The sequence below is a fragment of the Rhinoraja longicauda genome, chromosome 10 (genome assembly GCF_053455715.1).
Source record: "Rhinoraja longicauda isolate Sanriku21f chromosome 10, sRhiLon1.1, whole genome shotgun sequence".
NCBI classification, from domain to species: domain Eukaryota; kingdom Metazoa; phylum Chordata; class Chondrichthyes; order Rajiformes; family Arhynchobatidae; genus Rhinoraja; species Rhinoraja longicauda.
In genome coordinates, this window is record NC_135962.1 from 26,375,268 (window position 1) to 26,389,630 (window position 14,363).

General features: G+C 40.5%; 1 protein-coding gene across 1 annotated transcript in view; it reads left to right on the forward strand.

The window, feature by feature from the left end:
* LOC144597520 (uncharacterized) overlaps positions 1 to 14,363 on the forward strand; it is an 84,577-nt gene that overhangs the window by 38,883 nt on the left and 31,331 nt on the right. Inside the window, exons 2-6 of the mRNA XM_078407001.1 lie at positions 8,258 to 8,310; positions 9,228 to 9,332; positions 10,765 to 10,872; positions 10,991 to 11,147; positions 12,927 to 13,084. Coding sequence (XP_078263127.1) covers positions 8,258 to 8,310; positions 9,228 to 9,332; positions 10,765 to 10,872; positions 10,991 to 11,147; positions 12,927 to 13,084 — 581 coding nt within the window. The remainder of the gene's footprint in view (positions 1 to 8,257; positions 8,311 to 9,227; positions 9,333 to 10,764; positions 10,873 to 10,990; positions 11,148 to 12,926; positions 13,085 to 14,363) is intronic.

Here is a 14,363-nt window from a genome sequence, read left to right on the forward strand (position 1 = left end):
TCCAGGGACCCCAACAGTCCTTTCAGGTTAGGCAGAGGTTCGCTTGCACCTCCTTCAACCTCATCAACTGTATCCGTTGTTCAAGATGTGGACTCTTATACATCGGCGAGACCAAATCTAGACTGGGCGATCGTTTCATAGAAACATAGAAAATAGGTGCAGGAGTAGGCCATTTGGCCCTTCGAGCCTGCACCGCCATTCAATATGATCATGGCTGATCATCCAGCTCAGTAGCCTGTACCTGCCTTCTCTCCATACCCCCTGATCCCTTTAGCAAAAAGGGCCACATCTAACTCCCTCTTAAATATAGCCAATGAACTGGCCTCAACTACCTTCTGTGGCAGAGAATTCCACAGACTCACCACTCTCTGTGTGAAGAAATGTTTTCTCATCTCGGTCCTAAAAGACTTCCCCCTTATCCTTAAGCTGTGACCCCTGGTTCTGGACTCCCCCAACATCGGGAACAATCTTCCCGCATCTAGCCTCTCCAACCCCTTAAGAATTTAATATGTTTCTATAAGATCCCCCCTCAGTCTTCTAAATTCCAGCGAGTACAAGCCCAGTCTATCCAGTCTTTCCTCATATGAAAGTCCCGCCATCCCAGGGATCAATCTGGTGAACCTTCTCTGTACTCCCTCTAAGGCAAGAACGTCTTTCCTCAGGTTTCACTGAACACCTTCGCTCAGTCCGCCTGAACCTACCCGATCTCCCGGTTACTATACATATTAATTCTCCTTCCCATTCCCACACAGACCTTTCTGAACCCGGTCTCCTCCATTGTCAGAGTGAGGCTAAATGCAAATTGCAGGAACACATCTCTTATTTCGCTTGAGCAGCTTACAGCCCAGTGGTATGATCTTGATTTCTTTAACTTCAAGCAACCCCGACATTCCCTCTCTCTCTATCCCTCCCCCAACAAAGTCGCACCAGCTTCTCATTTTCACCCAACAGCTAACAATGTCCTGTTTCCTTTATCATCATTACTTTTTTGCATATCTTTCATTCATTGTTCTTTATCTCTCTACATCATCGTCTATATCTCTTGTTTCCCTTATCCCTAACTAGTCTGAAGAAGGGTCTCGACCCAAAACATCACCCATTTCTTCTCTCCAGAGATGCTGCCAGTCCCGCTGAGTTGCTCCAGTATTTTGTGTCTATCTATGCTATAATACATCTTGTATATTATGTAATTATACATGAAAGTCATAATGTAGTTTAGAGATACAGCACCGAAACAGGCCCTTCGGCCTCTCAAGTCCACACCGACCAATGATCCTCGTTACACTACACACTAGGAACAACTGACAATTTTTACCTAAGCCAATTAACCTACAAACCTGTACATCTTTGGAGTGTGGGAGGAAACCAGAGCTCCCGGAAAAAACCCCATGCAGAATGTACCAACTCCATTCAGAAAGCACCTGTAGTCAGGATTGAACCCGGGTCTATTGAGCAGTAAGGCTACCGCTGCACCACTGCAAGACTAAATTATTTTGCAGTTTCTTGACACTAAGGACTTAAGACAAAGGTGGCTGTTAGACTGCAAATTGTATAATGCTGTAGAAATAATCCCCCAAAAAAGATTTTATGCCATTTACATTTTGGGCACTCAGTTCATGTCACCCATAAGGGAAAATTTGTCTGTGTATGTAGGTCAGCTAACCCTATGATATATCATTGGAGGAAACTTCTGCTGAAGCAAACATTAGGTGGGCAAGCATATCACATTGTGGCAAATTCAGTATGTCCATGCAGAATGTCAGAAAGAAAATGTAGCATAGGATGTGCTGATCATGATGGATTGGTACTTCGGTGTGGATAATGCTAGTCATAAGATCGTAAGTGATAGGAGTAAGGAGTAGAACTAGGCCATTCGGCCCATCAAGTCTACTCCACCATTCAATCATGGCTCATCCATCTCTCCCTCCGAAACATATTCTCCTGTCTTTGTCCCATAATGTCTGACACCCGTACTAATCAAGAATCATTCTATCTCTGCTTTAAATATATTCACTGACTTTGCCTCCAGAGTCTTCTGTTGCAAAGAGTTCCACAGATTCACCACTCTCTGACAAAATAAATTCTTCCTCATCTCCTTCCTAAAATAATGTCTTTTAATTCTGAGGCTATGACCTCTAGTCCTAGACTTTCCCACCAGTAGAAACATCCTCTCCACATCCACTCTATCCAAGTGTGGAATATGAAGTGATCAAAACACCAAAGACAAAGAAAAATATGTTTGGTGAAATATATAAAGGCAATTTTGATCATCTGAGAGGATGGTAGCAGAAGTGATACAAAGATTAAGAAATGCTGATGGTCAAAGGGACCTGTCAGCTTCAGGTGACTTGCACGGAAAGGCAATCATGCAGTTGCATTGGGCAGTGAGGGAGGCAAATACTCTTTATTGGAAGAGGTTTCAAATGCACAAATATAGATGCACAGGGCCTTGGTGAGACCACTCTTGCTCAATTCGCTAGAATTTTGGACACTTTAACAGATAAAGGATATACCTGCTATTGATGATATGTAGTAAAGATTCACCAGACTAGCTCTGGGTATGGCAGGCCTGCCATATAGGGAAAAAATTAGTAGGCTAGGCTGTTCTCAAGAGTTTAAAAGAGTAGAAGATGAACTTATTGAAACATTTTTATTTTGGAGCAGGTGGATGTGGGGAGGATGTTTCCCTCCACTGAAGAAACTAGAACTTGGGATCACAATGTCAAAAAATGGAGTTTCCCATTTAAAACTGATATGAAAATAAATTTCATGACCCAAAGGGCTACAGAGGATCAGTCATTTAGTTTTAGTTTAAAGCATGAAAGATAAAGCATGAAAATAGGCCCTCCGGCCCACCAAGTCTACACCGACCACCGATCACCTATCCACTTCAGCTCTACCTAATCCCACTTTTGCACAAATTGCACTCCCTTTACTCAATGGGCAATTTACAGAGGCCAATTAACCTACAAATTGGCACGTCTTTAGGACTTGGGAAGAAACCGGAGCAGTCAGTAGAAACACACTCAGTCACAGGGAGAACCTGCAAACTCCACACAGATAAACATTGTTCTCAATCAAAACAGGAATAAATAGATATTTGAATATGAGAAGAATCATAAGAGATGGTAATGAGCAGAAAAATTGTGTAATGGTATCATAAGAGATGGTAATGAGCAGAAAGATCAGCCGTTACCTTGCTGAATGATGAAGCAGGCTCAAGAGATCATTGATTAGCACAAAACAAGAGAGGTTGGATGTCAAGGTACAGAGACAAGAAATTAAAAGTCAGGGTACTGACACGGAGAAAGTTAGACATCAGGGCAGCTTGTGTTGAAGAGAAAGAAACCTTAAGGTGGTATAAAATAGACAATAGACAATAGACAATAGACAATAGGTGCAGGAGTAGGCCATTCAGCCCTTCGAGCCAGCACCGCCATTCAATGCGATCATGGCTGATCACTCTCAATCAGTACCCCGTTCCTGCCTTCTCCCCATACCCCCTCACTCCGCTATCCTTAAGAGCTCTATCCAGCTCTCTCTTGAAAGCATCCAACGAACTGGCCTCCACTGCCCTCTGAGGCAGAGAATTCCACACCTTCACCACTCTCTGACTGAAAAAGTTCTTCCTCATCTCCGTTCTAAATGGCCTACCCCTTATTCTCAAACTGTGGCCCCTTGTTCTGGACTCCCCCAACATTGGGAACATGTTATCTGCCTCTAATGTGTCCAATCCCCTAATTATCTTATATGTTTCAATAAGATCCCCCCTCATCCTTCTAAATTCCAGTGTATACAAGCCCAATCGCTCCAGCCTTTCAACATACGACAGTCCCGCCATTCCGGGAATTAACCTAGTGAACCTACGCTGCACGCCCTCCATAGCAAGAACATCCTTCCTCAAATTTGGAGACCAAAACTGCACACAGTACTCCAGGTGCGGTCTCACCAGGGCCCGGTACAACTGTAGAAGGACCTCTTTGCTCCTATACTCAACTCCTCTTGTTACGAAGGCCAACATTCCATTGGCTTTCTTCACTGCCTGCTGAACCTGCATGCTTCCTTTCATTGACTGATGCACTAGGACACCCAGATCTCGTTGAACTCCCCCTCCTCCTAACTTGACACCATTCAGATAATAATCTGCCTTTCTATTCTTACTTCCAAAGTGAATAACCTCACACTTATCTACATTAAACTGCATCTGCCATGTATCCGCCCACTCACACAACCTGTCCAAGTCACCCTGCAGCCTTATTGCATCTTCCTCACAATTCACACTACCCCCCAACTTAGTATCATCTGCAAATTTGCTAATGGTACTTTTAATCCCTTCGTCTAGTACAATCCAACATACTGAGGATGGGTATCAATAAGAAATGCGGTAACATTGAAGGGGGATCCATAGTACAAACTATAATGAACAATAATAAAAACATAATTATAGTCTAACAGTAATAGGTAAAGGATATAACCTGGAAACACTCCTCACTGAGCAAAAGGCTTGGTGGACGAGACAAGCAAAAAAAGTTTTTTAAGGAAGAAAATATTTGTAGCCATGGCGAAGACTCAACACAAGATGGTAAGAATAGCAACAGTAAAGCATGCACAAAGTGAGTAACAAGAAAGATAAATAAATTTACCAGACCTTTTGTGTTTAGATGGCAGTGTATTCTTTAAAAAGTTGTGTGATTTGTGTAAGGGGCCCCAACCATTCACCATATCAGTTAACCTTTGGATTACGCGTCTGAAGTTTCCACTGTGGAAATTTTGTTGCTTCTCAGTTTTTTAGTTATTTAAAAAGGTTCCAATGGAAGAGAAATGTAAGCATGGAATTTTGTTTTGTCTTATCTGCGTTTCAAGTTTTTTTCTATTCTTTTCGAATTATCAAAAAGGAAGTATTGGTGGTTTTAAAGCAAATTAACAACAAGGAGACAAGTCAGGGAACTTCTGGCCATTTTCAGTTCAACGATTCAATGATATTTTATTGTCACATGTATCTAGGCACATTGAAATTCTTTGTTTTGCATACAACCCAGTAAGGTCATACAGACCGCACCTAGGCAGTGCACAGAGTTGCCACGTATCGGGTGCCGGTAGTTACAAAATTTAATGGAACGCTTATCTGCGACCAACCCTGCCGCTGCACATGGCCGAAGGCAACCCCCCCCTCCCCCCTGCCAGGTCCACCTTCGTTCTCAGTGGCCCTCCCGCCGGGTCCCCCTTCATTCTTGGTGGCCCTGTGGCGTGTACCCCAACATTTTTGGTGCCCCCCCACCCCCCCTCCCCCGTCACTCTTGGCGGCCCTGCCCCGTTCGCTGTCGGCGGCGCAGGTCCCCCTATGCTTTCATCAGCTCCTCGATCCCATCAGCACATGGCCCCCCTATGTTCTCCCTCCCCCAGGTTGTTCCTGGTGGTGGGGATCCCTCCTCGTTCTTGGCAGCACGGTTCCTTCCTCACTCTTGGCTGCCTGCCTGTTGGGTCGCTCGGCTCCGCGGAGCACCTTGTGAGTCTTTTGTTGTGGGAAGGTTGACCTGTGGTGTGCCATAGGTTAGACACAAAACGCTGGAGTAACTCAGCGGGTCAGGCAACATCTCTGGAGAAAAGGAATAGGTGACATTTCGATTTGAGACCCTTCTTCAGTCTGAGGGATCAGTGCTGGGTTCCCTGCTGTTTCTTAGAAATGTTAAAAACATAAAAAACATTAATGACTTGGATGATAATGTAGTTAACATTGTCAGTAAATTTGCAGATGACACTAGTGGTATAGTAGACAGTGAGGAAGGTAGTTTGTTAAAATCTAAAGGACATATGCAGGGCATGGTTTTTACATAGAGTTGTGAGTGCCTGGAACACACTGCTAGGGATGGCGTTGGAGACAAAGACCAAAGTGGCACTAAAGAAGCTTTGAGGTTGGCGTATCAATGCGCTGGGAACGGAGGGTTATGGATTAGTCACAAGCAGAGGTTAGTTTAACCTGTCATTATATTTGGCATGGACATTGTGGGCTATGGACATTCCTGTGCTTGACTGTTCTATATTCTATACCTATGTTTCCAAGATCTAGATCAATTGGGAAGGTGGCCCAAGAAATGGCAAATGGTATTTAACTGACAAGCGTGAGGTGTTGCACTTTGGTATGTCAAACCAGGGCAGGATTTACACAGTAAATGGTAGAGCTCTGGACAGTGTTGCAGAACAAAAAGATCTGAGAGTACAGATGCACGGTTTCCTTAAAGAGGCGAGTCGAGTAGAACGTGCGGTGAGAGCGGCATTTGACATGCTCGGTTTCACTGGGACGAAAGTATTGATTATGATTGTTGGGACATCATGATATAGCTTGTGACTTGTGACTTGTGAACTGCACACTTAGTGAACGATGTGCAGTTCTGGTCTCCAAACTATAGAAAGAAACGGATTGCACCGGACAGTGCAGAAGGGAATCACCCGCACTTTGCCAAGATTGGAGGATATTAGTTATTGTGGATCATCAGATTGGTGAGATTGTTTTCCCAGGAGCAAAGAAGGTTGAGAAGTGACCGGAGAGAAGTATATAAGACTATGAGAGGCGGTCCCTTCAGCCCAACTTGTCCATGCCAATCAAGATGCCCATCAAAGCTAGTCCCACTTGCCTATATCCTTCTAAGCCTTTCCTGTCCTTGCATTTGTCCAAGTGTCTTTTAAATGCTGTTTTACCTGCCTCAAGTACATTCTCTGGCAGCTACTGCCCTCTGGGTGAAAATGTTGCTCCTGTCACCTTAAATCTGTCCTCCTGTTTTTGATTCCCCTATTCTGGGTAAAAGACTCTGTGGTTTCACCCCATCTATTCCCCTCATGCATTTACACACCTCTATTAGATCACCCATCAGCCTCCTGCAACCCAAGGAATAAAACCCTAGCCTGTCCAACCTCTCCCGAAAGCTTAGACACATCCAGTCCTGGCAACATGCTTGTAAATTATCTCTGCACTCTTTGCAGCTTTAAGACATACTTCCTATAGAAGGTGACCAGAATTGATCATTGTACACCAAATGTGGCCTCACCAACGTCTTATACAACTGTGGCATAATATCTCAATTTCTATACTCAATAATCTGACTGATAAAGACTAATGTACAAAAAGCCTTTTTCACCACTCTACTTGCCCGCAATTTCTTTTCTAGTTTCCCACACCGTCCTTGGACATGTTGATCTGGCCTGGGAGATTTATCTACCTGCATACACCAAAGGATGTCAGTATCTCCTTGACCATAATACGGACTGTACTCAACACATCTCCAATGACTGCCCCAAGCTCCCTCACCTTCATGTTTTTTATCCACAGTAAAAATGAGAAATACCCATTGAGGACCTTGCTCATTTCCTGCAGCTCCATATTTTGGTTTCTGAGGACCCCTACGCTCTCTCTAGTTACCCTCTTTCCATTAATGTACTTATAAAATCTCTTTGGATTTAATTTTCCTTAATATTTCTGTAAGAACTACTGCCCCCTTTTTGCCCTCCTGATGTCCTTTTTAAGTATGCTCCTCAGTCCCCTAAACTCCTCTCAGGACACACTTTGATCCCAGCTGCCTATACCTGACCCATGTCTCCTTTTTCCTGACAAGAGCTTTATTTTCTCGTCATCCAGGGTTCCAGTTTACATTTTAGTTTATTATCACGTATACCGAGGTATAGTGAAAAGCTTTTGTTGCGTGCTTTGAGATAGTGGAATGACAATACATGATTACAATCGAGCCATTTACAGTGTATAGATACATTACAAGGGAATAACATTTAGTGCAAGGTAAAGCCAGCAAAGTCCGATCAAGGATAGTCTGAGGTCACCAATGAGGTAGATAATAGTTCAGGACCGCTCTCTAGTTGTGGTAGGATGATTCAGTTGCCTGATAAATTCCTTACTCTCAGCTGCCTTGTCTTTTATTTTAAAAGGAACATGCACAACCTGAACTCTCTCATTCACTCTTTTAAAAGCAACCTACTTGCCGGACATTCATTTGTCCTCAAACATCCTTCTTCAATCAACTTTAGCAAGTTATTAGTTATCATTTGCTTTGTGTATGAATAAGTTGTACGGCAATGTTTTAATTTTGAGTCAACAAGCTCTTTCTGGTAAATCCATGAACAAGGAAGCAATGAATACATTGACAGAGAACAGCGTACACAAAACCAAAACAACATTCTTCCTATGTTTTTCTGCAGGTTTTGCATTGTCTAATATGATTATTAAGTACTATAAATTTGATTGCATTTGCAGGCTCAGTCCAGTGCTTAAAAGATGCCGAGACAGAACCTGGAGAACAGGATTCTGTAAGTATTTTTTTAAATGTAAGACATCAAAATTTGTTTTACATATTGTATTTTATAAAAATTATTGGGTTGATAACAAATGTTGCAGACAATTGATCAAATTTGAAAACACAATTTTTTATGTTTATCGTAAATTATATTCATTGAAATGATATAAATTTACATAAATATCAATGAAAAACAACACAAATAATGGAATCCTAAAAGAAAGCAGGATCTGCTCAAAAGTCATCAACTGGAAATATTCATCATGCTGTTTGATTTTCTGAGCAGTTCACCATACTTCTTTACGACATAGAAGTTCACCATTCAGCCCATTCTCAGAGCTATCCTTCCCCCATTTTATCTCTGTATCCTAATTTCTCTCATATATCCATTAACTACTATCTGATTCTCCTACCACCCTCCTATACTAAGGGCAAGTTACAGGAACTCATTAACCTTCTGCCATGTTTTTGATGCTGTGGGAGGAAACCACAGCATCCAGAGGAAACCTACATGGCCACAGGAAGAACATGAAAACTTTACACTAACAGTAGCAGAAGTTAGGATTGAATCATGGATCGAGGCAGTTCTATTTACAAGTCACTGTGCCACTTTGCAAGTAAATTTGGGCAAAATTATTTGTTTTTATATTAAATCAGCCCCTATTATTTTGTGAAAATTTAATATCTTACAGGAAATAGTGCAAAGAGTTTGCTTGTACACTTAAACATTCACATGCTCTGTCCTGCCAGTGACAATTTTCAATTTAAATTTCATCTTCCATAGAAAAATATTACTTTATTTAATAATTGTGTTACCACAATCATAACCACATGCTGAATAGCATGCTTATTTATTGAGAGTTGTTAGCATTTTAATTAAACGGATTCTGCTTTAGATTATTTAATTTCCAGTACTTTATTTCCTTGCAGGTGTGTGAGTTGCCAACAGAATTTGTAGAAACTGTACGACCAAGACCTCAAGGATCTTCACCGATATATGACTACACGCTGACTGAAGAATACAAAGACAAAAATGTATGTAAATACATTTAAAGCTGAAGCAATGAGAATAAAAATGGTTACAATTTGTAAGATCTACAATCTGACATTGGATTTAATATCAAAGACTGTTAGACTACATTACCCTTAGGAGTATAATTTGTTCTGAGAACATCAGATTATGGAATCCACCCAGAAAGATAGATTGTCAGATTATTTTCCAGTAATATATTGCTGGGCATAACAGTGCAACTAAATTTAAAATTTACGCATTTGACCAGAAGCTTTTATTACACTCAGTGGACTAAAAAAGCATATGCATTGGTAGGAAACTGAGGACTTAATAACGACTACATTGTGAAGACATTTTCTGATGTATGATTAATTTTGATTGGAACAAAGCTTGAAGACTAACATGATTGTTTTGGATGCCTCTCATGTACAATCAAATTGCAAGAAAGAGGCAATTCAGCCCATTGATCCTGGCTCAGTTCTCTGAAATCCAACCAATTTCCTCTTGGTACTTCTGGAATTCTTGCTACAGATTAAATCGATATCACTGGTTACTGATCATTCTTCTTATTTACTCCATCAAGATTTTGGACATTCTCATCAGGTTTTCCCCTCAACCTTCCCTGGTCTAAGAAAAACTATTTTCTGCAAAAATATTTTGTTACCTCTTAGATTACCAAGCAGTTACAACTTAATTTAAAAGTTTTTCAAAAATGCAATATGGTGCTGAGAAATTGGACTCATTGGCACATTTTGTAATACACTATTTAAATTGTACACAAAAAATACTTCGCACCTGTTTGATCTTGCTGGTAACAATTTCCAGGTTGATGAGGAATGCTGAGAATATTGGTCTGGACACCTCCCAATGTGAATCAACTAATAATGTCCACTGTTCGTCTGGTATCAAATGTGCACTTAAAGCAGAGCAATCAAGTCCACCTTAACCAATAGAGATTGGCAGCCAGAGATGAAACTACAACCTCACATTAAAACTGACACATGGTGATTATATAACACATACCTTTTTAAATTTACTAGTCTGTCACAAATCTAGAAATCTAAGTTAAAAACTCAGGCTCTGGATCTTTTTTTTTCTTTTCTGACCAAACCACAATTTAAGTTAATTTAATTTGTTTAATTTATTTGAGAGGTACGGCATGGAAACAGGCCCTTCGGCCCACCGAGTCCACGCTGACCATTGATCATCTATTCACATCAGTACTATATTATTCCAGTTTGGCACATGAGCAGCAATTTACAGAGGCTGATTAACCCAGGTCTCTGGCAGTGCGCCACCCTAATTTATTCATGCTAACTAAAAATTAAAGTACCCTCAAGGCAAAAAAAACCTATTATCACTGGATTATTTTACATGTAGGTTTTACCAAGTTTCATAATCAATCGCTTTAAGATTTCCTCTTGTATGCAATGATTACTGAATTCTCTTGTTCAGGTACTGGAGGAAAGACCAGCTGAGACATTAATTGACATTACAGACAATAAGCAAAGATTAGAAAATCTATCAAAGAAAAGTTTTTCTGCAAACATGAGTAACAAAGCGGTAGGTTTATTTTTTGATATCTATAATTTTCATAAAATTTCTTTCATTTGGAAACAATTAAAATTAAAATAATGAAAATACTTGCTGATACTTAAATCATTTTGCTTTTTTTTTCCAGAAAGAGAAGGAAGAGGACATTGTGGAAATGCTTGTGAACACAGACATTGAAAAAGGTGCAAGTGGCTTCAGTGTTAAAGGTGGAAAAAAGGACGGGATATTTATTAAACATGTTCAGAAAGATTCACCTGCTGCAAAACGGCTGAGCATGAGAGAAGGTAAAACATGGAATTTAAATCCAGATGTTCTGAAATTTAAATCCAGAAAATACTATGTGACCGTTTGAGAATTTGAATTTAATATGAAAAATCTGGAAATAAATGGCTGGTGTCATGTGATTCTAGTCCAACTCAGATGTAGACAATAGACAATAGACAATAGGTGCAGGAGGAGGCCATTTGGCCCTTCGAGCCAGCACCGCCATTCAATGTGATCATGGCTGATCATTCTCAATCAGTACCCCGTTCCTGCCTTCTCCCCATACCCCCTGACTCCGCTATCCTTAAGAGCTCTATCTAGCTCTCTCTTGAATGCATTCAGAGAATTGGCCTCCACTGCCTTCTGAGGCAGAGAATTCCACAGATTCACAACACTCTGACTGAAAAAGTTTTTCCTCATCTCAGTTCTAAATGGCCTATCCCTTATTCTTAAACTGTGGCCCCTTGTTCTGGACTCCCCCAACATTGGGAACATGTTTCCTGCCTCTAACGTGTCCAACCCCTTAATAATCTTATACGTTTCGATAAGATCTCCTCTCATCCTTCTAAATTCCAGTGTATACAAGCCTAGTCGCTGCAGTCTTTCAACATATGATAGTCCCGCCATTCCGGGAATTAACCTAGTGAACCTACGCTGCACACCCTCAATAGCAAGGATGTAGTTGATTCCTTTAACCATTGCAGTTTTTCAACCTATCATCTTCACAGGACAGCGCAGTGAAGCAGCAGGTAACGTTGTGGCACCACAGTTCCAGTAAAATCCCAGTTCAATCTTTGCCTTTGAGGCTACTGTGTGGAGTTTGCACATTCTCTCTGTAACTGTGTGGATTTCTCCTTAGTACACCAGTTTCCTCCCACATCCCAAAAACTGGTTGGTAACTTAACTTCTTATCGAGTCTCATCACAAGCTTAGAAATTGTTCAGCCAGAGCTGAACACACTTCTCGGCATCTGCGTACAATGGCGTCTTGCGCTTCTTGTGCTTTTATGCGTAGTGGTGGAAAGATTGGTGGAAACAGGGCTCTTTCCTTTACCCCGGTAGCTTAACTGATTCCAGCAAATTACCTCTAATGTGTGAGAAAATGGGTTACAGAGAAATAGGTGATGGAATGGGATAGCTCTGAGAGCCAGCATACACTTGATGGGCCAAATAGTCTTTCTATGTCAAACAATAAAAGTGGAACATGTGAAGCTGGGAATTGGCATTAAATAGAAAGAAAGGCAGCTGATTTCTGCACAGTATGTTTCATGAACAATGAGAACCAGTGGATTTGATATGGTAGTTGACAGAGCAATAATAAAAGGACACATTTCTCATCTTTGAACAGTGCCACAGGATAATTTACATCTTTCTGAATAGACAGGAAGAGACAGGCTAAGGTCCCAGAGCATCCTGGACAATGCAGTAAACCATTAGTATTGTGTTTTTGGTTGTAAATATGTAATCATTTCCAGGAAATGCCTTGAACATCCCATCTTCTGAGTGGAGGTAAGACAGTTACTAATGACACCTTAACTAAGTGTTAGCTTGATTATTAGACATTTCAATACTGTTATTAGACATTTCTACCACCTGCAAAACAGAATAATACTTTAACACCTCCAGAGAGCACAATACAGTTCACATTCATCTTGTCCACAACAGTATGTTTAGTTAAGAGTCAAATGTTATAAAATTTACTATACTTTAATACAGAAAGATAGCTCAGAAACTGATTTTTTTGATTAATTGATGAACTTATTAACATATAATCAAATTTATGATTTTGTTTTCTATCAGGTGATCAACTTATCAGTGCTACAATTTATTTTGATAATGTCAAATATGAAGATGCACTCAAGATTTTACAGTACTCAGAACCATACAAAATGCAATACTGCCTAAAAAGAACAGTACCTGTAGAATCAGCTGAAGTTGAAGGAACAAAGCCTTATGCGGTAGGTTTACTTTCTGCAACGTCAAACATCACGGTGGATTTAGATAGTAATATTTTCTAGAAACTTACTTTCATCAATGCAATGAAGAATATTTTGCTTGCAATAAGTAAAAATTGTATTGCAGGAAAGAAAAGACACAGAGAGGAAGGGAATATGAAGGAGGTGTGCAGACAACACATTCACAGTGAAAACAGGATCATATAATTTCCATTCTCCCACATACACTTAATTGGTTATTTATCTTCATGGTAATCAATGGGATTTTGAATGGATTGAATGGATTATTCAGGTTCAGGATTCGAGATAGAAGAATAAAGTCTCAAGCATTACAGATCTATGTAATATTCATAGAACCAGGAACAGTATAGCACATGAATGGGCCCTTTGGCCCACAATGCTTGTGCCAATTCAATTCTATGTTTCTGAAAATTAGGGAAACAAATGAGGACACCAAAGGCAGCAACCAGTGCAAGAGGGTATAATAATTTGAATTGGGTTAAAGTATTGGTGTCAGAGGTCATGGGGTGAACACGGGAGAATGACGTTGAGAGAGAAAGATAGATCAGCCATGATTGAATGACGGAGTAGACTTGATGGGCCGAACTATGGACCTAGAATTTATGAACTTATTGAAGGAAGAGGTAAGGATGTAAATGAACTGTTGGTAGTTGCTAAAGGGAAGGATAAAAAGCTAGCATCTGAGAATTTGAAAGTGCTAATATAAGTTAAGGCTTAAGTCAAGAGTGTTCAAATGTACATTGGGAACATTCTTACTTGCTGCAACTTTATAGATAAATTAATGCACACCACAACAAATAGATATACAATAAACAATAATTCAATAAATTACCAGTAATTACTAGGTAATCAGACTGTAATAGTGCAGACTGAAGTACAGTGTGCTACCTATACAAAGTTCATAGTAATTTGTTGCTGATGTATGAATATGATTATAGTTGTGCAGCACGGTTCAAGAGCCCAAGTGTTGATGAGGAGAAGCTATTCTTGAACCTGAAGGTCATAGTTCTTAGGCTCCTGATGGTAACAGGAAGACGAGAGTGCAGCCAGGCTAGTGTGTGGTTTTGATGATATTTGAAGACTTTGTGAGGCAATACTTCCTGTGGATGCTTTCAATGGTGGGGAAGTCAATACTCGTAATGGTAATGTCTACTACTTTCTGCAGCCTTCTTCATCCTTGGGCACTTGAGTTACTGAACTAGCCCATGATATTACCAGTCAGTATGCACCTGTAGAGGTTTGATAGCATATTCAGCAACAT